General features: G+C 34.1%; 2 protein-coding genes across 2 annotated transcripts; both read left to right on the top strand.

Annotated features, from left to right (window-relative positions):
- The first annotated feature begins 3,812 nt into the window (after positions 1-3,812).
- LOC125053689 (protein D1-like) lies at positions 3,813-6,917 on the top strand. The gene is made up of 5 exons (XM_047655188.1): positions 3,813-3,836; positions 4,188-4,395; positions 5,167-5,290; positions 5,853-6,054; positions 6,663-6,917. The coding sequence occupies exons 2-5, from the start codon at positions 4,198-4,200 to the stop codon at positions 6,796-6,798; spliced, it is 660 nt and encodes a 219-aa protein (XP_047511144.1). The 5' UTR covers positions 3,813-3,836; positions 4,188-4,197; the 3' UTR covers positions 6,799-6,917.
- Positions 6,918-11,193: 4,276 nt separating this feature from the next.
- Positions 11,194-12,963, top strand: LOC125054006 (protein D1-like). Its single transcript, XM_047655656.1, has 4 exons — positions 11,194-11,393; positions 11,841-11,964; positions 12,386-12,599; positions 12,826-12,963. The coding sequence occupies exons 1-4, from the start codon at positions 11,211-11,213 to the stop codon at positions 12,938-12,940; spliced, it is 636 nt and encodes a 211-aa protein (XP_047511612.1). The 5' UTR covers positions 11,194-11,210; the 3' UTR covers positions 12,941-12,963.
- Positions 12,964-21,513: the final 8,550 nt, after the last annotated feature.

The raw sequence follows: 21,513 nt of genomic DNA, 5'->3' as shown, positions 1-21,513 counted from the left end.
TCAAAAATGGCTAACTCACTTGTAAATCACGAAGTTACCGTAGACCAGTGCCGATAATTTTTGAAACCAAAAAAAATTACAGTAGGATGAAACCCATTAGAAAAGCAGGGGAATATGATCAAAATGAAAGGAAAAATAAATTACGGTCGATCTGAGGTCGGGAAGGGGTAGGGGGGGAGGTTTAAGGGTAAAAAACGGTTTATCTCGATTTCCGGCAAAACTAAAAGTCCTATCGAAGAAAGTTAAATGGCAAAGTTGTAGGTAATAAAAAGATCTAAAACTTTTGTATTCACACATTTTTCATAGAACCTCAAAATTGGTGTGAAAAATTCAAAAAACCAAGTTTTTGGTTTTTTATTTTTATCTTTTACAAAAGTTTATTTTTTTAAACGAAATTTGGTGAAAACTTACCTTATTATGTCCCAAATATACTGTAATTTATTTGAATAAAAATATTTATTTTTTCACCTTATTTTGAATTAATATCGAAAAAACACCCTAATTTTCAATCGAAAATTCTGACGTCAAAATTTCAGCTTTTTTCAAAAAGTTGGTGTGCTTTCAGTTTGTTGAAATCTCTACTTTCCTATGGTAAAAAAATATATATATATTACCATAGTAAATCTTCTCAGAAAATGCAAAACATCGTATGCAGTAACGCCCAGACCCGTCATACCCTTCCCTACTTCTCTATGAAATACGAAAATTTTAGCTCATCTAAAGGCTAAAAAATTTTTTTAGGTCACTCAGGTATATATAAGTTATCTTAAAATAGTAATAAATAGGCATCTAATTATAATTTAAAGAAGATTCATAGAGAAGTAGGGAAGGGTATGACGGGTCTGGGCGTTACTGCATACGATGTTTTGCATTTTCTGAGAAGATTTACTATGGTAATATATATATATTTTTTTACCATAGGAAAGTAGAGATTTCAACGAACTGAAAGCATACCAACTTTTTGAAAAAAGCTGAAATTTTGACGTCAGAATTTTCGATTGAAAATTAGGGTGTTTTTTCGATATTAATTCAAAATAAGGTGAAAAAATAAATATTTTTAATCAAATAAATTACAGTATATTTGGGACATAATAAGGTAAGTTTTCACCAAATTTCGTTTAAAAAAATAAACTTTTGTAAAAGATAAAAATAAAAAACCAAAAACTTGGTTTTTTGAATTTTTCACACCAATTTTGAGGTTCTATGAAAAATGTGTGAATACAAAAGTTTTAGATCTTTTTATTACCTACAACTTTGCCATTTAACTTTCTTCGATAGGACTTTTAGTTTTGCCGGAAATCGAGATAAACCGTTTTTTACCCTTAAAACTCCCCCCCCCCCCCGACCCCTTCCCGACCTCAGATCGACCGTAATTTATTTTTCCTTTCATTTTGATCATATTCCCCTGCTTTTCTAATGGGTTTCATCCTACTGTAATTTTTTTCGCTTTTTATTTATTTTGAAGGCTATCTGCACTGGTCTACCGAGGAAAGAGAAACTTTTAATTTGACGTAAACATTCGACTTCACTTCCGATTTTAATTCACGTTAGATGTCAGATGGCATCATCAGAATACCAAATGCCTTCAATTTTTGGGCGCAAGTGATTTGAGTGTCGAATTTTAGTTCTCACCCGAACGGTGCTTTTGTCTTCAGAATGCAAAATCGTAAAATGATTCTTTCATGAGTGATTTGAGCGCGGAATCCACTGTGAGAGTTTGAAAAGTGAGTTACAGAATCGCAAGGCAGGTCTGTCTTAAAATTACAATTACGACAGGAACACCTACTATGTCGTTTGAGGATTGCTCTTTATGGTTGGCTCTTCTCTTAACAGGCTCTTAGGTCCACAGTCTAGTATGAAAGTAGGTACGTAGTCATCAGAAGTCATGGGTGAGATAGATCATATTTTTTATGTGCAAGTGGCGGATTAATGTAAACAGTTTTCTTTTTATATTACACCCCTTTAGGTAGGTACGCAAATACCAATATTTTATATCCAACTATATTTTTTTCAGACCTTAAAAATTTTGCTTGTGCTGTAACTGGGAACTCTAGGTAAAGACTAACGCTGACAATTGTAAATATGATTGCATTTTCAAAAATCTGAGGTCCAAAAATAGCAGTTTGAGTCTTTCAAAGGCATTTAGAATCGATAATATAACTCCGAAGTCCCAGTCGCTTTGCAATAATTATCAGTTGTAAAATTAAGATTTCGGTGTAAACAATTTTTAAGACGCGAAACAATAGGATTGATAGTATTAAAATGAAAATAATTAATTTTTTATATATTTGTCTCTTCAACCGTATTTATTTTCAAGTGGTATTGTCGTTTAGAAATGGTTCGGGGTTCTCGAAAAATTAAACATCCTTCTTTTATATTAATTTAATTACAAAAATTGTCGCATTAAAGGTTTATGTTCATTCTATTTAAAATCTAGGTATCAAAAAAGCTTTTTTTACTTCATCGAGAATTTGGAGCCGTTTAAGAAGATTTACTGAAATTTATCCCCCCCCCCTCGCCCTTCCTCTTGTCAGCAAAAGTAAACAAAGCTCTCAAAAATAATAGTACACGTATTTATTTTTTGTAGGAACCCTCGAAAATGCAATTAGTTTTCAAGCACAGACAATGTAATGTATTAGCGTCGATAAGGTCATTTTTTTGTAAAATGTATCGAAAACGTTATAGCTATATTTATTTTTAAGTAATAGATGTACTAGTCCATGCCCGCGTCTTTATCCAATTGGTATAAAAGTGATGGATGCGACTTATCATAAGTTCAACTCGAAGTGTTTATATTCATGTACATAGGTACGTATTGTGAGCGTAAAAACGTTCGTGCTTCGTACGTGCACGAATTATCTGCGTAATTCGCCAATATTTCGGTTTTAGCTAACTACAAATTACAATACAATTTATGTAGATGTAGAGCAGTGGTGGCTTTAGCGTGCAGCATTCATACCTGAGGTCGTAGATTCGATCCTCGGCTGAGCACCAATGGACTTTCTTTCTATGTGCGCATTTAACATTTGCTCGAACAGTGAAGGAAAACATCGTGAGGAAACCGACATGTCTTAGACCCAAAAAGTCGACGGCGTGTGTCAGGCACTGGAGGCTGATCACCTACTTGCCTATTAGATTTAAAAATGATCATGAAACAGATTCAGAAATCTGAGGGCAAGACCTAAAAAGAGATTTTTATTTTTTTAGACACATTGTACAATATGGATTTGCTGTTATTTTTCTAGAAATAAATAAAAATAGTAATATACCCCCTGTATGATATAATTATCCAAGCATAATAATAAAATGTCAGTATTTTTATCCTAACACTACGTCATATATATATGTTAATAACTTCACACTATTGTCGTGTTTTTTTTTTCTTAACGATAAGGCTTTATTACCCAGTATAAATAATGAAACATAATATTAATCGAATATATAAGTTGACGATCACTAGTGGGACATCATTCTAGGTAAACCGAAATTTAATTTTTAATACAGTTGCTCAAAAAGTGGCGCATTACAGTACAGGTACATCAATGCAATGCAATATGTGAATAATTATAACTATTATAAGAAATAAATGATTATTTAGGAGTTCATTGTGTTTTTATTATTTTATTAAATTGCTTCATTTTTTCGCAACTATTAACAATAGTTGTTCTGCCCTGCGATTCTGTCACTCACTTTTCAAACTCACACAGCGGTTTTCGGCGGTCGCTCTGCAATCAGTCGTGAAGCAGTCATTTTATGATTTGACATTCTGAAAGGGTGGGAGCTTGTAGCTTATTGTTTATCAGAATGATGCGAAAACCGCTGTGTGATTTCGAAAAGTGAGTTACAGAATCGCAGGGCTGTATTAAAAATAGTTGATCAGTACACGTGCGGAACCATCATTGCAACTTGTTCCGACTGTCAACCCTCACCTTTGGCTGCGCCTCGGTTTGGGTAGACATTTGTCGGAACTCTTTGCAATGACACGCTTTCCGCACTTGTAATGAAAGATACTATTTTATCTCCATAAGATTGACATCGTACATTACGTCAATCTGTATGTATGAATTAGAAAATGCCTGGTACTGGTTGGGCAAAACTAAAGATTTTCATGCAAATATTTTAGACGTTTTATACTTGTTCAAAGTCGTGGTAGATTTTCGACTAATGATTATCATACAAAATTTCAGAGCTGTCAAAATGGAACTTCTTGTCTATGTGCTGTTTCTTACTCAAGTAGTTCTAGGTTCTAGCAACTTAGACAGCTGTGACAAAGAGTGTACTTGCATATCAGGGAATTTGAAGACCGAAAAATCGTCTACAAGTGTCCCGGAGGCATTTAGAAATTTTAACATAACTCCGCACTACGTACAAGTCGCACCAAAGGGTTTTCTAGAGGTATTTTAAATTTAAATTTTCTGAAAAGAAGAAAGAAAAAACTTTATTATACACAATAAAAAGAATATTAAATTAAAAAGAAAGTGCCCCTACACTAATATTCCTTGTGTCGTGGGCAGTCAGTCTTCCTTTTGACATGTAAACGGAACTTGACAACACTTACATTAAACTATTGTATATCTTTATTATATATAGTAAACTCTTCCGAAATGGATCGACTGATTTTTATGAATTCCTTGCGTGATTCTAATAATAAGTGTACCTTTTTTATATTATTAAAAAAAAAAAATATTTATTGATTTATAAAATTTATACATTTATTTTTTATAATTGCTGGCTGATTGTGTGGATTTTAAAACGTAATCGATAAACGATTTATTATTATTAAAAAATACGAAACTCAACCTATCGAGCTGTGGAGCATTCTGTTCCTTAGCATAATGCTGAGCCAGGGCCAATTACAGCCACAGCACACACGAATTACACACTTGAAAGGAACCGAAGGCAAAACAACTTTTTCTTTATATATTTCATTATATTTTTTATTTAATTTTATTCTATGATTATTGTTACTTTATGTGTTTATGTGTGTGTGTTTTTGTTTATAATAAATCTGTCTGTCTGTCTGTCTGTGTGTCTGTCTATCGCTTGGACAAAGTCGAGATTCGTATATCCGTAAAACATTGATTTTATTATGTAAGTAAATCAATAGAAACACATATATTACATATAATTATTGTACTACCTGACTTAAATAGTTCTATGTTTTAGACGAACTATGGCACGGCAAAAGTGAATGTAGGAAATTTCATACCTCCTCTTAGACTTGTTGACCCTAAAACTGTAAGTTACCATAAAGGGAAAAAAAATGGATATTACACATTGCTAGCCATCGGTGAGTACATTCCACTATTACATAGTGCATAGATTTCACTTAAATGAGAACAAAATCTAAAAAACTAAAAAACGGAATAATGTATTTGTACATGTTGAACTTGGTTATAATTTTTGTAATATTACTAGCTGCCCCCGCGAACTTCGTTTCTCCTTAATGTGATATTACTTAGCCTACCTTTGTACCAACATGGAACATTTTGCTATGCTACCCCAGAGACTGTTCGGTTTTCTGTAATGAAAACTTTTTAGGTTTTTCTGTGAATTTTTCTCTACATAAACTTCAGAGTTCAAGACATAAGATATATAATTAACAAATTAAAAAATAGGGGTTGATCCAAGAGGGGTGAACATTAGGGGTTGTGTGTATTTTTATATGTTGTATCATAAAAAAATAAAAACAAGAAAAATTGTTCAAAAAATAAAAATATAAATTTTTGTGGTACCCTTATCACTTTGGGGTTTAAAAGATAGACAGTAGCCGATTTTCAGACTTACTGAACTTAAACTACTAACTATTTATTTTATTCTAGTTTGGTATAATTTAAAAATATTCATTTTAGACTTCGATGGCGAATCAAATGGAAAAGTTATCGACCTTTTGATGAATGTAAGGGATTTGGAGAACGTGGTAGCAACATCTGGAGATGTGATTGTCATGTTTACTCCGCCCTTACCTGCTTTAGGAAGCGGAATCCATCGTCATGGAAAGTTGGCTTACGAGCAAAAAGGACCAATTGATGCAAACCAACTAGATCTTTTAAAGTAAGTACTTATTTTTTTAAGTTGGTTAAAAGGAATGAAACTTCTTTGACATGATTAAATATATAGAAATAACCACTGAACGGATTGAAGTAAAGAATCTTCATGACGATAATCATTACCATGCTCAGTGGTATATTTAACTCATTAAAAAAATATATAAATCTAAAACATTTTCTTGACATAAATTTACAAAACACGTTTTTGTATTTGAAAGGATGTAATTTGACAATTTAAATAGCATAATAACGAAAAATTATTATGCTATTAATAACTCTATATCGTAGATTCGATCCCCGGCTGTGCACCAATGGGCTCTCTGTCTACGTGCGCATTTAATATTCGCTCTAACGGAGGTCGGTGAAGGAAAACATCGTGAAGGAATCGGCTTGCCTTAGAACCAAAAACTTGGTGAAGGCTAATGACCTACTTCTATCTTATTAGATTGACAAATGATGATCATGAAACAGATACAGAAAATCTGAGGCCCAGACCTAAAAAGTTTCCCTTTCGACGTTTTCCTGCGGCGACCGAGAAAATTGCGTTTATAAATAAAAAATCGCAAGAGTACGCTTTTCACTCCTTTTGCAGTAAATGTATATTTTTTTCAGATTATCGAGATATCCAGTAATACCTAACCTTACAAAGTTCACGAAGACCTATCATCTTGGAAACCCCGTCGCTGGTAACGTGTATACAACGGAGTTGAGACGCTGTGACAGTTCTGATAAGGACGACAGTGTATAACTGCGATAGTGATCAAATAGATCAAATGTAATGTGATGCAGTTGATAAATAATTTCAATTTTTAAATATGTTTTGAATTTGTTTTTGTGTGTATTAAAATAAATGTGTGTATAAAAATATTTTAGAGTTATTCCTGGTTATTTTTTAAATTTCACTTAATGTAAATCTTTCTTCGAAGACAATTTTAAGGGCATCAGAACATAGAACATAGTACAGGTTATCCAGTCGTGTTAGAAAAAGGTACTACACGAATAATTTCGAGCTACATTTATTCCTTTGTAAACCATTTGAGCTGGAACTTTGTCCAAGCGAACACAGATCTTGGCACCCATATATACCACGATTATTTTGTCGGTGAAGCCAGAACGACGCATGATTTCATACCAATTTAACAAGGCTCTATAATTTTTTACTTATTTTAAAATGACAAATTATATACTCATAGATATATTTTTTATTAAAAATGCTGTATTATAATATTATTTTATCACTTACCCCAAAATACGTATAAATTGTCCTGTTAGAATATTTTCATATAAAACAACGTTTAACTTCGCTAAAACTCACTTGTGAATCACGAATTCACCGAGGAAAGAGAAACTTCTAATTTGGCGTAAAATTTGACTTCACTGCCGATTTGAATTCACGTGTGATGTCCGATGACATTATCAGAATACCAAATGCCTACAATTTTTGGGCGTAAGTGATTTGAGTGTCGAAATTTAGTTTCAACTCACCAGAGCGGCGCTTTTGTCGCGGTTATTGTTTATCAGAATGCCAAATCATAAAATGATTGATTGAGAGCGGAATCCGCCGTGAGAGTTTGAAAACTGAATTACAAAATCGCACGGCAGGTTAGTCTTAAAATTACAATTACGCAAACACCTTTACTTTTCTCTTAACAAGCTTTTCAGGCTTCACAGTCCAGACTTGTGGTGGTGCGTGCCCAAGATAGCTCTGTAGTCAACAGAAGTGATGGGTGACATAGATCATGTTTTTCATGTACATGTGGCGGATTTATGCAAATAGTTTTTACTCCTAGTTTAGACCCCTGCCTTGCGATTCTGTAATTCACTTTTCGAACTCTCACAGCGGTTTTCGCAGCGGCGGTCGCGGTCAAATCAGTCGTAAAGCAGTCATTTTATATGAGTTTGAAAAGTGAGTAATAGAATCGCAAGGCTGTAGGCAAAAAACAAATATTTAATACTCAACTATAGTTTTATTTCAGAATTTAAAAAGCTGCAACTTCTGCTTGTGATATTACTGCGGTCTGGAAACTGGTCTAGTTTAAGGTAATACTAATGTAAATGTGATTGCATTTTAAGAAATCTGAGGTCCAAAAAAAGCAGTTTGAGTGTTTCAAAGCCATTTAGAATCGATAATATAACTCCGAAGTCCCAGACGCGACAAACGAATGATGTAATGTTAATTAACTTTTTCATTATATCAATTGTTTAAAAAACTTAATGCACATTTTATTAATATTGTTTAAATTGCTTTAATTTACATATTATTACACTTGATAATACTTTCCCTATATACCTAGTATCAGTTGTTTTCTGTTTTACGCGAATTTCGATACGACAAGAATTATAAGATTATTCCATACCTCCACTTAGACTTGTCAATCCTAAAAGTATAAACTACTAGCTGGTGACCGCGACTTCGTCTGCGCAGGGTTAAAATAATATTTGTCCATACGATGTAGCGTGAAAGACATATTTTATCTACTTTAAATACCAGAAGCTATAAAAGTATCTACAAATTATCCTTTGTAGATACTTGATACTTATCCTTGTTCACAATTTTGGCTGTAATGGCTTACACATAAGATATAGATAATAGATATATAATGCACGGGGCTTTTTGGTAGGACTATTTAAGATAAACATTTCCATCATACATTACATATGTGTAACTCTAGCGGTTTTGGCAGCGCACGCCAGAATATCTCGCAGATGGTACATTTTTTCCTGCTTACATGATATTTTGGACAATTCACACAATATCTTTATAAATTGTAACCTATGTGTTATGCTGATGTATAAGTTATATTATTGTACAGTTTCATTAAAATCAGTTGTTTTTAAGCGATAGAGTAACAAACATCCATCCATACTCACAAACTTTCGCGTTTATAATATGAGAAGGACTATAAAGGGATGAAAATGGTTACTACACAGTGTATCGGTAAGTAGTGTTTACGAAGATGATGTTGACGGCGACTTCTTTACTTAAATGCTTTGCTTATAAATTGTTTCATTGCCCACAGTAACATTAACATGTATTGGTTTTCGTCAACGAGCAGTGTTGGCCTGGAATATCTATAAAATAAATCAATGGCGCTACAATCTTTCTTGGTATGGGCCTCAGATTTCTGTATCTGTTTCATCATCATTTGTTAATTGAATAGGCAAGTAGGTGATCAGCCTTCTGTTCCTGCCGCACGCCGTTGACTTTTTGGGTCTAAGGCAAGCCGGTTTCCTCACGATGTTTTCCTTCACCGTTCGAGCGAACGTTTTTTCAGTTTAGCTTAAGTTAACCGAGTAGATTAACAGCCTGGCCACGGGACATTTGCCGACGCGAATATTCGCGCGGTGCGAACCGCGATGCGTCTAGCGACTGAAATAAACTCATAGCAATGTACTAATCAAGCCACGCGCAACGGCGACCAGCGATGCGACCGGCGAAATGTACCGAGCGAATCGCGCGGGCGACTGACGTCGCGACGGGCGAGCGAAACAAATGCATGAATCAGTACGGTGCAAGCCACGGAGTCGAGCGGCAGTCGCGGCGAATAGAGAAGGGAATAAATAAGTTTAGTCGTGGTCGCGGCGAAAAATGAATACAGAGTTTTTGTTACTGAAATACTGGCTAGACCAGCTATTTGGAAGTCTGGCCATCCACAGCATTAATTTAATATACCTTAATCTCAAAAACAATTTTTCAGCGGCACTTAAAATTCTATTTGCATTAACTTTTTTCTCCAATTCTGGTTGAATATTCATAAGAATATAATTGAAGGTTTCAATACTCATTCTGGTATACTCAAAAAAATAATTCTGGATATATTCTGAATTTCTCATACTTCTTGTGGAATTCTCCACAATTTCTCCAAATATTAGGTCTTGCACCAAAAGCTATTACTTTCCAAGCAATATCGAGATGATTTCGATAAAGACATTTCGCTGTCGAACTTCCTTACTGGTCGCGGCGGCAAACGTGACTGGTCCGTGGCCTGCAATCGGCCCCGCGCGAATGGTCGCCTCGCCTCCCGCATCGCAGTTCGCGCCGCCGATCCCCGTGGCCAGGCCGTAAGTGTTTGGCATTGTGCTGTTATGAAATGCTTTGTAAAAGTAGGAATAAATCAATCAAACAATTAAGATGTTGAATTGGTAATTAATTTTTGTTCAATAAAACTTCTCTATAACATGTATGTTATTGACATAAATTTAAGTCTTATAAAAAATATAATTATGTCTTAAATTCATAGGAATAATATTTGAGCTCAACGATTCCGATTTGGTCCGATCAGTTGAAATAATTAGAACACATAAATAATGATGTGTACACAGGTGTGTATTCCAAAATTTTAACACAATACCTGTAAACCTAGCTAACACTGCGAGTTTTACTAAAAATATTTTTAATTAGAATAAGGTATTTTCCGCATTGTGTATTAAATAAAGTAGTCTCACTCTCTTGAATCGGTAGCTCATGTCGGAGCGTGATGGTCAGCAAGGAAACATCTGGAACGAACAATCTGTCTCCAACGGTTTCTCTCCAGCGCCTCTCTTATATCAGTGTATAGTTTTGAGGACGATGTATATGTCAACGTAAAATTGTAAAAACCGTTAGATTGTAATCTATCTCACGAGATTGTAAACTGTCGAAAAATTGTGAACTCAACGTACTGCTTACAACTTAACGTATTATTATTCGGTAGATTATAATCTATCGAAGTGAAATCGTCAAATTGTGAAACGGTACGCACCTCGCGCGCTGATTGGTTATTTTATTTTTATTTTTTCATCATGTGATGTCAGAATGATTGATTACCTACTAAGTAATAAATACTAATTTTTGAAGTGCATTCATTTTATTTGACCGATACCCTTGTTTCATTCCTAACTCTATGGACATATAACGGTCTACTATAAAGCCGACCAATCAGCGCGCGAGGTGCGTACCGCTTCACAATTTGACGATTTCACTTTGATAGATTATAATCTACCGAATAATAGTACGTTAAATTGTAAGCAGTACGTTGAGTTCACAATCTTTCGACAGTTTATAATCTCGCGAGATAGATTACAATCTAACGGTAACGGTAACAGAAGGTTTCATATAAAAAGAATGTGCGTAATTCATACTACATTTCGTATTACATTTGACACTTGAAAGAGAGCGCTATGGTGCCTTTATTCGTTCTTGTTTTGGGGATCGTCGGAGCGCAGGCGCAATGTAGCAATGATTGCTTCTGTATTCCTGGAAGGCTTGAAACTCCAAAATCGCAGTGTTCAGTACCAGACGCGTTCCGTAACTTCAATATTACACCCAATTACCTACCGGTGCCACCGCAGAACTTTTTGGAGGTAATATTATCATTACAATCTTATGATTTTGTAAGATTTCTAACACAGGGCTATTTCATACCCTTCAGATTTAAAGTATTTAAAGAATCTTGTTGTAAATAAATAGCATAGAAGAAAATATATGGAAATAAATGTTTTGTTGCTTTGTCATCTTCAGATGGCGGTAATTGTAATATTTTATAATAAATTTTACAATAAAGCGGAATCTAAAGCCTTTTTTCTAAAACAATTATAATTCTTACAATCAATGCTATGTATATTGTCTTGATGTTTTGATTTGCAAAATCAATTTTAAATAATTAATTATTTTAAAATTAAAAAAATATACGAAGAAGTCCACTCTCCATTCAAGGTTCTTGCTACAAATTCGCAATTTTTTTAACATTATTTTTCAAAATATTTTTCTTCCAAAAATGGAATATGTAGGTTGTATTTTACTTTTTTTAGGCGCCATTTTCTTCAGTAGACGTAAACTTGGGGACTTTCATTTCTCCTCTTAGAATCATAGATCCAGATACCTTTTCCTTCGGAAATGGTAACGCGAACAAATTATACACATTGATCGCGATCGGTGAGTACGTTTTTGTTTTTATTCTTTGTAGAAATACTTCGTGTTTTAAATGTATCTCTTAACATTTTTATTTATTTCTACTCTTCAACCTTCCTGTTGAATTCGTTCCAGCGATCTCTACCGAATTAATTAGAAAATGTTGTAATTCAATTAAGGTTATGAAAATTATTCGTTTAAATCACACCATTTAAAAAGGTCTCTTTCTTTCAATTCTGTTTACACTAAAGTGAAAAAGAGATGTATATACAACTTTGTCACATACAAATGCGAGTATTTTAAATTATTTACATAACTAAGTTTACTTAATTTATAAGTTAAATATTTTTTAGTAAAAAATACATTACGTAAATAATACAACAAACTAATCTGTAATCCTATTAATACATTAAAAAATATATACCCTATATTTGTTCGCTTCCAGACATTGATAGTCCAACGAATCTGCCACGACATAACAGAGGCTTTGTGAACCTATTAGCGATGAACCTTCCAAGCACGCTGGACTTCTGTTCTGGCCATATCATTGTTCCCTTCACGCCAGCCTTTCCTCAAATAGGAACCGGCTTACACCGGGTAATTGCGCTTGTGTACGAACAAGAACGGCCAATAAACACTGAAGATATAAATCTTTATAGGTAAGGTTTCAACTGACGGGTTGATTATCCATTTTACTGTACGCATGTGTTTTGAAAAGGTGGGAGCTTGTAGTTTATTGTTTATCAGAATGCCAAATCATAAAATGACTGCTTCACGACTGATTTGAGAGCGACCGCCGATGCGAAAACCGCTGTGTGAGTTCGAAAAGTGAGTTACAGAATCGCAGGGCTGCAGCTAGTTATTAACGACTTTATCTATTGCCAGGTTGGCCAGGACCCGTATTATAACGCGCATAGCTGATTTCGCAGAGACCTATCGCCTTGGAAACCCACTCGCTGGTAACTTCTTCACCACGCAACTTAATTACTGCAACAACTAAGAACCTATTGAACACACATGTAATAACAACATTGATGATTTATTTTCTAATAAACTCATTTTGAAATTATAACGTTTTTATTACCCTATGCGAAAACTAGGAGTTAGCTGACCCGGCAAACGTCGATTTGCCATGCTTTATACATTTATACTTTATATTTCTAGGAAAAAAATTTTAGCTAATAAAAATAACTATCTACTATAATAAAAAATAGGGGTTAATGGTAGAGGGGTTACAATTAAGGGTTGTATGTATTTTTGTATGCTGTATCATAAAGAAAGAAAACAAAAAGTTTTGCCTAAAAAATAAAAATCTAGGGGTAGGTATATGAGGGACCACCCTTGACATTTTGGTACATTCTCAGACTTTCTGAATATTCATACAAAATTTCATAAGAATCGGTCGAGCCGTTACGGAGGAGTATGGGAACGAACATTGTGACACGAGAATTTTATATTTCAACTATAAATTGATCAATGCCAAAAGATTCGGGGTATTTGTTGTGTTTCTCCGAGGGAGTCGGTACGGAATAAGTTTAAGGAATTAAATATTATGACACTATCTGGTCAATATATTCTTGAAGCCTTGTTGTATGTCCAAAAAAATATAAACGATTTTAAAACAAATGGTGACTTTCACCAGTATAATACGCGAATAAAACTAATTTGAGTGTACGACCAACCAAGCTCCAAAAGATAAACCACTCCTTATATGGAAATTGTATTCGTTTTTACAACAAACTCCCAAGCGAAATTAGAGAATTATCACTAAATAAATTCAAAGCCCTCGTTAAACGAAAATTAATCAACAAAGCTTTTTATAAATTTGAGGACTACTTAAATGATCCTAATCCTTGGGATTGAATTGCTCCAGTTCAAACGATTTGTATGACAATACTTGGCGATTAAAAAGAGTGGCGGAAAGCTTCTTGCCAGTTCTTCTTACCCGCTCTACGCCCTTGACTTGCGAACTGGTAGTAAATGTAAATTTACGATTAATTTAACTTGACGATTCAAAAGTGTACTTGGTTACCCACTTGAATAAAGATATTTTGAGTTTGAGTTTGAGTTTGATGGCTGGAGACAGAAATTAAAAAAAGAAATCTGTATGTTTATGTGTCTATGTATATGACGGCGCGCTGAACATTAATTATTAATTATTATTTAATTTTTTGTTATTGTATAATGTCAGCTGTAGAGGCGTTCCTTTGTAACATTCCAGTACTTTACACCGCATAATAGTAACTTTTAGGTCTAAAGAGTCACTGGGTGGTCACGAAAGGTTTTACTATTGGATAAAGAAAAACGTTACGGCGCGTTACATGAGGGGGGGGTCAATAATCTCCAAAAATTGCTTGACGTAATACTAGAACGCTCCCAAAGAGGAAAATCACTTTTAAGGCGGAAACATACTACCAAAACGCGACGCCACACCACGCCATCCGACGCATGTCAGTACTTATCAATCCCATATATTTAATATGATCAGATGCACATAGACAACACGCCATGTGATCACACGCGGTAACATCCAATCGATTTGGATCGGCGTGTTGTGGATGTTGTGATGATGACGTCATGCGTCAGTCTTTCTAGTTTTTGACACGAATGTCAATTTATATACTTAGATATTTTTGGATTTATTTGGCGAAATGAACGACGAACAATTAATTGAGTTGGTGAAACAATATTCTGTTTTATATGACATGAGATTACCTCAATACAAGGACAAAAACAGGGAGTTAGGATGTTGTTAGTTTAATACAACAACATCCTAACTCCCTAATATAACCTGCTAATCAATTCAGTATATTAGAAAAATACAGGGTGGGCTAGAAAGATATGCGAATTTGAAAAAAATACAATAAAAAAGCTAAATACAATTTTTTATTTCAATTAAAATAGACATCTGGGAAATTTATTTCTTAAAAATAACATCATCCAGGTGTGCACCATTGCGCTGCAAACATTCCTCGAATCTGAACCTCAAATTGGTAAAAACTTGCTGGCACATTGCACGGGGAATAAAAAAATAAATAAATCAGCTAAATGACTTCTGAATTTGCAAGCGTGTCGTGGTGTCGCGTATTGGTAATGTGCACGATGGACATCGGGTGTCGACACGACACGTCGCGTCGCGTTTTAGTAGTATGTTTCCGCCTTTAAGCTCTGCGCCAAAACAGCTCATATGGATTAAACACAATATTAAAATAACCCCGTACACAAACATGGTGAACGAAGAATAACATTTATTTAAGATTAATAAATCACTCAAGGCGTTACGAAAATATTGGTTTATAACGTTTATGGAACAAGGTTTTTATTCTGATTAAACAGTTTAGTATTAAATTCTGATAAAATGTGTGAACACAAATACGTTTTAAAGGGTGCTTTAGGGCTACATTTGAAAATATCGCGTGTTTTTTGTGTTGCCCCGATTACAGTTACGCCAAACGGAATTAAATATTCGAGAATTTATGGTATTTTGAGCAGATTAATTGTACTAGCTTTGAGTAAGTATACCTTTTGTTATTAATTCATATAAGTTACTAGCTGATCCGGCAAACGTCGTTTTGCAATGTATATCATTTATAATAAAAAATAGGGGTTGATCGTAGAGTGGTGAAAATTAGGGGTTGTATGTATTTTTTAATGCTGTATCATTTTTTTTATCTTAACATTAAAAAAAATAATTTAGGGCTGGACTAACATTAACATTTAGGGGGATGAGAAATAGATGTTGTCCTATTCTCAGACATACCCAATATGCACACAAAATTTCATGAGAATCGGTCAAGCCGTTTCGGAGGAGTTTAACTACAAGCACCGCGACACGAGAATTTTATATATTAGATGTTAATTTGGTAAAATTTCTATGATTAAATTCTTGGGACCGAGAACATTTGAGTTTTAACTTTATAAATTATTATTTTACCACATGCATTTTACTCACTACCCCACATGGAGTACTGTTCTCACCTCTGGACGGGAGCTCCCACGTACCAGCTTCTTCCGCTTGACCGTATTCAACGAAGAGCTATTCGAATCGTCAACGACCAGTCACTTTCCTTGCGGCTTGATCCCTTGGCGTTGCATAGAAATGTGGGGTCTGTATCTTCTACCGCATTTACCATGGAGAGTGTTCAGAGGAGTTGTTCGGACTAATACCTGCAGCTGAGTTTCATTATCGGACGTCACGGCAGAATACAAAATACAATCCGTATCACTTCGACGTCCGTCGTTCCACAACTGAGCGTTTCTTAAGGCAGTTTTTGCCGCGCACCACCACTATGTGGAACCAGCTGCCTACTGAAGTATTTCCAAAGCAATGCGACTTAGGGTCCTTCAAGAAAAGAGCGTTCTTATTCTGGCTACATAGGCAACGGTATCACTTAACATCAGATAAGCCTCCTGCCCGTTTGCCTCCTATTACATTAAAAAAATACGTTTTTGCTAACGAGTAGGTACTACACTTTGTATACATATTTTAATACATAGCGACTGACCACGATTTGAAGAAATGCTTAGAAGTTTAATAAATATACATGTTTGTGTCGCAGAATTTTTTTATTTCCTTCCGTAAAACGTTATATATGTTCAAGTATTACAGAAAGTTTCTTATTTTACAGCAATCGTAATGCTAGTTGGCTTCAGCGTTGATCTGTCTGATACAGAACATTCGATTCGTGGACACAGTATTACTTCCCGGGCAGTGTGGATTACTAACATTACCCTCATTACAGCTATAACATTTGTCGGTGTGAATGACGCACGCGGTAGATTCAAATGCGTTATTCATGCCTTGAATATGATCGAAAAGGTATATATTAAGTAGTAAGACTAACTAGTGTAGTGGTCCAGCGGGTGATAGAGACCTGTGCTTTTGGGATTCTTGCCGGTTCCTCCCAATTTATAATGACGTGTATTAGAAAAACAAAGCGAATTTTTAATTTTGTTTATCCTCAAGTATGTTGTTTAAACCCATTTTTCTGTGTCTTTTGTTCTTATCCAGAGGACAAATGGGTAAGAGGTTTACCTGATGCTCCTATCAAGTGATATCGTTGCCTATGGTTATAGATCAGGGGACAAATGATGTCAAACATTAGGTGACAAATGTTAGGTGATGCTGCTGCCCATGGATACTTTCAATCTCAGAGGGCTCGCAAGTACGTTCCTGGCCCTTTAAAGATTGGAACGCTCTTAAAGGACCATAAAACGTCTTAGATAAAGTAAAATATATATTATTAAACCTGCTTTAACTTCAATCTTAATTATTAATAAGGCCACCAATGGATTTGTTAACAATTCAGTTCCGCCATACATTATTTTTACGTAACGTAAAGAACGTAATATTTTTAAGCATATTTTATTCCTCACGTAATACTTGTTTCAGCTCAAGCATAAAATTGGAGCTAAAAAGCGTTCAGAACGAGAAGAGTTTATGACACTCTACGTCTGCTATGTACTAATCAGTATTCTTGTAGCTCTGAACGAGTATACAGATATATCTAAGGAAATTATCGAGAATTACGATGGTATTTATTTAAATGCAATTTTTTTTAAATCGCAATTTTTTGACCTAAATTTTTTAAAAGTAAGGTATTTTCAATATGTCAACATTTTGGTAGTCTATACTAATATTATAAAGGGGAAAGGTTTGATTTTTTGTTTTTTTGAAATGAATAGGCTCCGAAACTACTGGACCGATTTCAAAAATTCTTTCACCGTTAAGCAAGCTACACTATTCCCGAGTGACAAAGGCTATGTTTCATTTTCAAAAAATTAGGGATGCTTACTAAAACTTGAATAATCTAACCCAAGGTGTAAAAAAATAAACAAAAAACTTCCTTCAATCGTGTGCGCTGCGAAAACTATTAATGATAGAACAAAATGATGTATTACAATTTTTCAGGACACATCACTATCTATAAAAAATGATGCGACAGCATGTCTCTATCTTTTATAGTTACGTCACAATAAGCGTCCTTTTATAAATTTTTTTTTATTAAAATACCACCGCTAGAAAAGGATCTTTATTCATACCTAGGTATTGATCCTTATCAAAATAAATACCAACGTTTCACATAAGCTACAATTTAATGGCATAACCACCAAAAAAGCATGGTGGATTGGTGTTCTCCTGCCGTTTCTCTTGAACATTTTACTACTATGTAATATAACAAAAATCTTAGCCACAGCAACGCTTAGTCGAGTCTACTAGTATTCAAATATGTCAACATTTTGGTAATCTAATCATAATTTCAAATCATTATCTGTCAACCTCATCAAGGGGACCACAGTCTATGAATTCAGACGTAGGATAGAAGCACAGTTCTTTTGGGCGCTTAACTTTCGTCGTTCGACTTTAAGAAATAAAGTTTCACCAGATATTTTAAGGAAAAAGTTAATAGAATTAATTAAAAAGTTATTGCAACTTCTTACGTATTGTCGTACTGACATTCCGATATTATATAAAAACAATTCCATCTAAGAATAATATTCACACAATTACGTCACTTACGTAATTTAATGTGCTTGTGCGAGACTTTTTTTCTCTTTTCCTCTCATAATGAAATGATATAACCATCCTGTTTTTGCGTTTCCTTAACAAAAACGTATTAAAATGTTAGCGGGCTCTTTATTATATTTTTATTAAATAAATTTACTTCTATAAATATTTTAAAGTGCCTAAAGGTTAATTTAATATTTTTAGTGAAACTGATCGTAATGATTTCCACCTTCTCATTTGGATATTTGACCCGTGAGGTTTTATTACTACAGTTCACATTACTTGCGGCAGAGGTCAAAAATTTACTAAAACAGATGAACGATAAATTGCAGGATATTAAAGGTAATCAATTTTACTTTTATTAAAAGGCATACTACACATAATAAAATTATGTTTATATCGACATGTCAGGCGTTAATTATAGAAGTATTGAGTTACAATAGACTTTTGTTTAAAATCAGTGGCGCTACAACCTCTTTAGATCTGGGCCTCAGATTTCTGAATCTGTTTCATGATCATTATTCAATTTAATCAAGTAAGTGATCAGCCTCCAGTGCCTGACACACGCCGTCGACTTTTTGGGTCTACGACATGTCGGTTTCCTCACGATGTGTTCCTTTACCGCTTGAGCGAATGTTAAATGCGCACATAGAAAGAAAGTCCATTGGTGCACATCCAGGGATCGAACCTACGACCTCAGGGATGAGAGTCGCACGCTTAAGCCACTAGGCCAACACTGCTCGAATTTAATTTCTATAGTCTATGGTAAATTAAAATTTATCTGTGGATGTGCTTTGTTTGCCACCATTCATATAATTTACTAGATTGGCATGATATTAATTCGGTTAAAACGTGTCTTAAAAAATATTCAAACTCCATTTTAATAGTATTTATTAATCATTTTAGATGAACTTGATCGAGAAAGCACTTTTTTCTCTTACAAAATAAAATCTAAAAATATAAATTGGATTATTGATTCTATGACTATGGAATACAACAGATCGGGTACGTACTATACGAGCTTTCGGGTTCATAACTAAAAACTGCCGTGGCACTATAACTGGTGACTTTCACCAGTATAATACTCGAAACAGAAAAAAATCGTACGTACGACCAACCAGACTCCAGAAGATAAACCACTCCTTCTATAAAAATTCTACACGTTTTTACAACAAATTCAAAAGCGAAATTAAAGAATTATCGCTGAATTAATTCAAAATTCTCATTAAACGTAAATTAATGAGTAAAACTTTTTTTAAATTTGACGATTTAAAGAAAACATTTTTTTAACGAATTGAAGTTATGTATTTATGTATTATAAATTTACAATTATTTTACATAATTTTAAATTTAACCGACGTTTCGTGTGCTTTACAGCGTGCGTGGTCACGGTGACTGAAGACAAAAGGTGTTGAATGTCAAAAAGTATCACAGCTGTAGAAAAAGAAATTATGTAGAATAATAGATTATGTAAATTTATAATACATAACTTCAATCCGGTAAAAAATTGTTTCCTTTAAATGTGTAAAAGTTATGTCAATAAAAGACAATACAATTTGACGATTATTTAAATGATCCTTTGGATTGATTTGCTCCAGTTCAAATATTTATGGCAGCTCTGCCTTACAAACAATTTGTATGACTCAAAACTTGTGGATTAAAAAGCGTGGCGGATAGTTTCTTGCCGTTCTTGTCCGCTCTACGCCCTTGACTTGCGAACTGGTAGTAAATGTAAATTTAGAAACAATTTAACATCTTTTCTGTTGACGTTCATAAGTGTCCTTGGTTACCTATATAAATAAAGTTGTTTTTAAGTTATATACTTCTCTTTCTTATCACAAACTTCAGTGATGAAATAAAACCGTGGAAGTTACGCAAACTAATATAATTCCCTTTTGCTACATATTATACACATTTGAGGGGTAGTTCTTTAAAACTTAAGATCACTCAACATAACACAAATTCCCTTAAGAACTTTCTCCCAAACCGAGTAGTGGCCGACTGGAATAGGCTTCCGGAAAGTGTAATCAGTGCACCATCTTTGAACTCCTTTAAAAATAGATTGGATAGTTTCTCCAAATCTCAAAATACACGTGCATCAGCTTATTAAGCTGCTAGTGTGTTTATATACATAATAATAATAATATATATATAATATTTTGTATTAAGTATCGATATCTTTACTGTCGAACTATAATGACGTGACAGTGTAGTCACCATAATAATACTTTGCTTTTTGAGAAATTATTGACCCAAAAAGCAAGAACCTAATATAACTAGCATGACGTCATCTGCGTACTGTTGCAATAATTAGTGATTTTAATTTGCTTCTGTAATATAAAAACATAACGAATGCACTAGTAACAAAATTGGTGGCAAGAAGCGATAAGAATAACCAGTGGCCTTTAAATTGCTTCCCGATGAAAGAATATTTCTTTTGGAGTTGTAAGTTAAATGGGCATATTTGCGTTGGAGGCTCACTTTTTATTGGACAAAATAATACTTTTAAGATTGTCTTATGTTTCAGAGAAAGAAGTGAATCAAAAATATACACAATCAATTCGAGAGCTGGTTAATATATATTCTTCTATATGTGATATTATAGAACGTCTTGGTACCAAACATGAACCGTTACTTCTACTTCTTTTAGGTTCTTTCTTCCTCTATATAGTTGTTACACCGTACTATCAGATATTTTCGAATATATGTAAGTACTATATACGAACTTTTTAATGTAAAACCAATAACATATCAGAATATTATATGCGCTACAAAAGCAACGGGTATTATTAGATGCTTTAAATTATTATTTATATTTACGCGTAGTAACGTTAACAATAAGTATGTTATACTATTAGGAAGGAAATGAGTCTCCTTGTCGCGATCCCTTCCCTACTTAGGATAAAAACACTAAGTCCAAAGTGCAAGCAGTGAATTACTAAACTAATCAACGTGTACATAAAGACGCAATTCGCTTTTTTTGTAATAGAAGGCAAACGGGCAGTAAGGCTCATCTGATGTTAAGTGACACCGCAACCCATGGACACTCAAATTGCCAGAAGGCT

This window comes from Pieris napi, chromosome 11 (genome assembly GCF_905475465.1).
Source record: "Pieris napi chromosome 11, ilPieNapi1.2, whole genome shotgun sequence".
Lineage (NCBI taxonomy): Eukaryota > Metazoa > Arthropoda > Insecta > Lepidoptera > Pieridae > Pieris > Pieris napi.
Note: the sequence above shows the minus strand (reverse complement) of the source record. Positions and strands in the feature narration are given on the sequence as shown.

Excerpts from the sequence above, each read along its gene's own strand:
- LOC125053689 (XM_047655188.1), top strand. The coding sequence starts at position 4,198 with ATGGAACTTCTTGTCTATGTGCTGTTTCTTACTCAAGTAGTTCTAGGT. Across the intron at positions 4,396-5,166 it reads CACCAAAGGGTTTTCTAGAG|ACGAACTATGGCACGGCAAA; the intron begins GTATTTTAAATT and ends TCTATGTTTTAG. Across the intron at positions 6,055-6,662 it reads AACCAACTAGATCTTTTAAA|ATTATCGAGATATCCAGTAA; the intron begins GTAAGTACTTAT and ends TATTTTTTTCAG.
- LOC125054006 (XM_047655656.1), top strand. The coding sequence starts at position 11,211 with ATGGTGCCTTTATTCGTTCTTGTTTTGGGGATCGTCGGAGCGCAGGCG. Across the intron at positions 11,394-11,840 it reads CACCGCAGAACTTTTTGGAG|GCGCCATTTTCTTCAGTAGA; the intron begins GTAATATTATCA and ends TACTTTTTTTAG. Across the intron at positions 11,965-12,385 it reads ATACACATTGATCGCGATCG|ACATTGATAGTCCAACGAAT; the intron begins GTGAGTACGTTT and ends GTTCGCTTCCAG.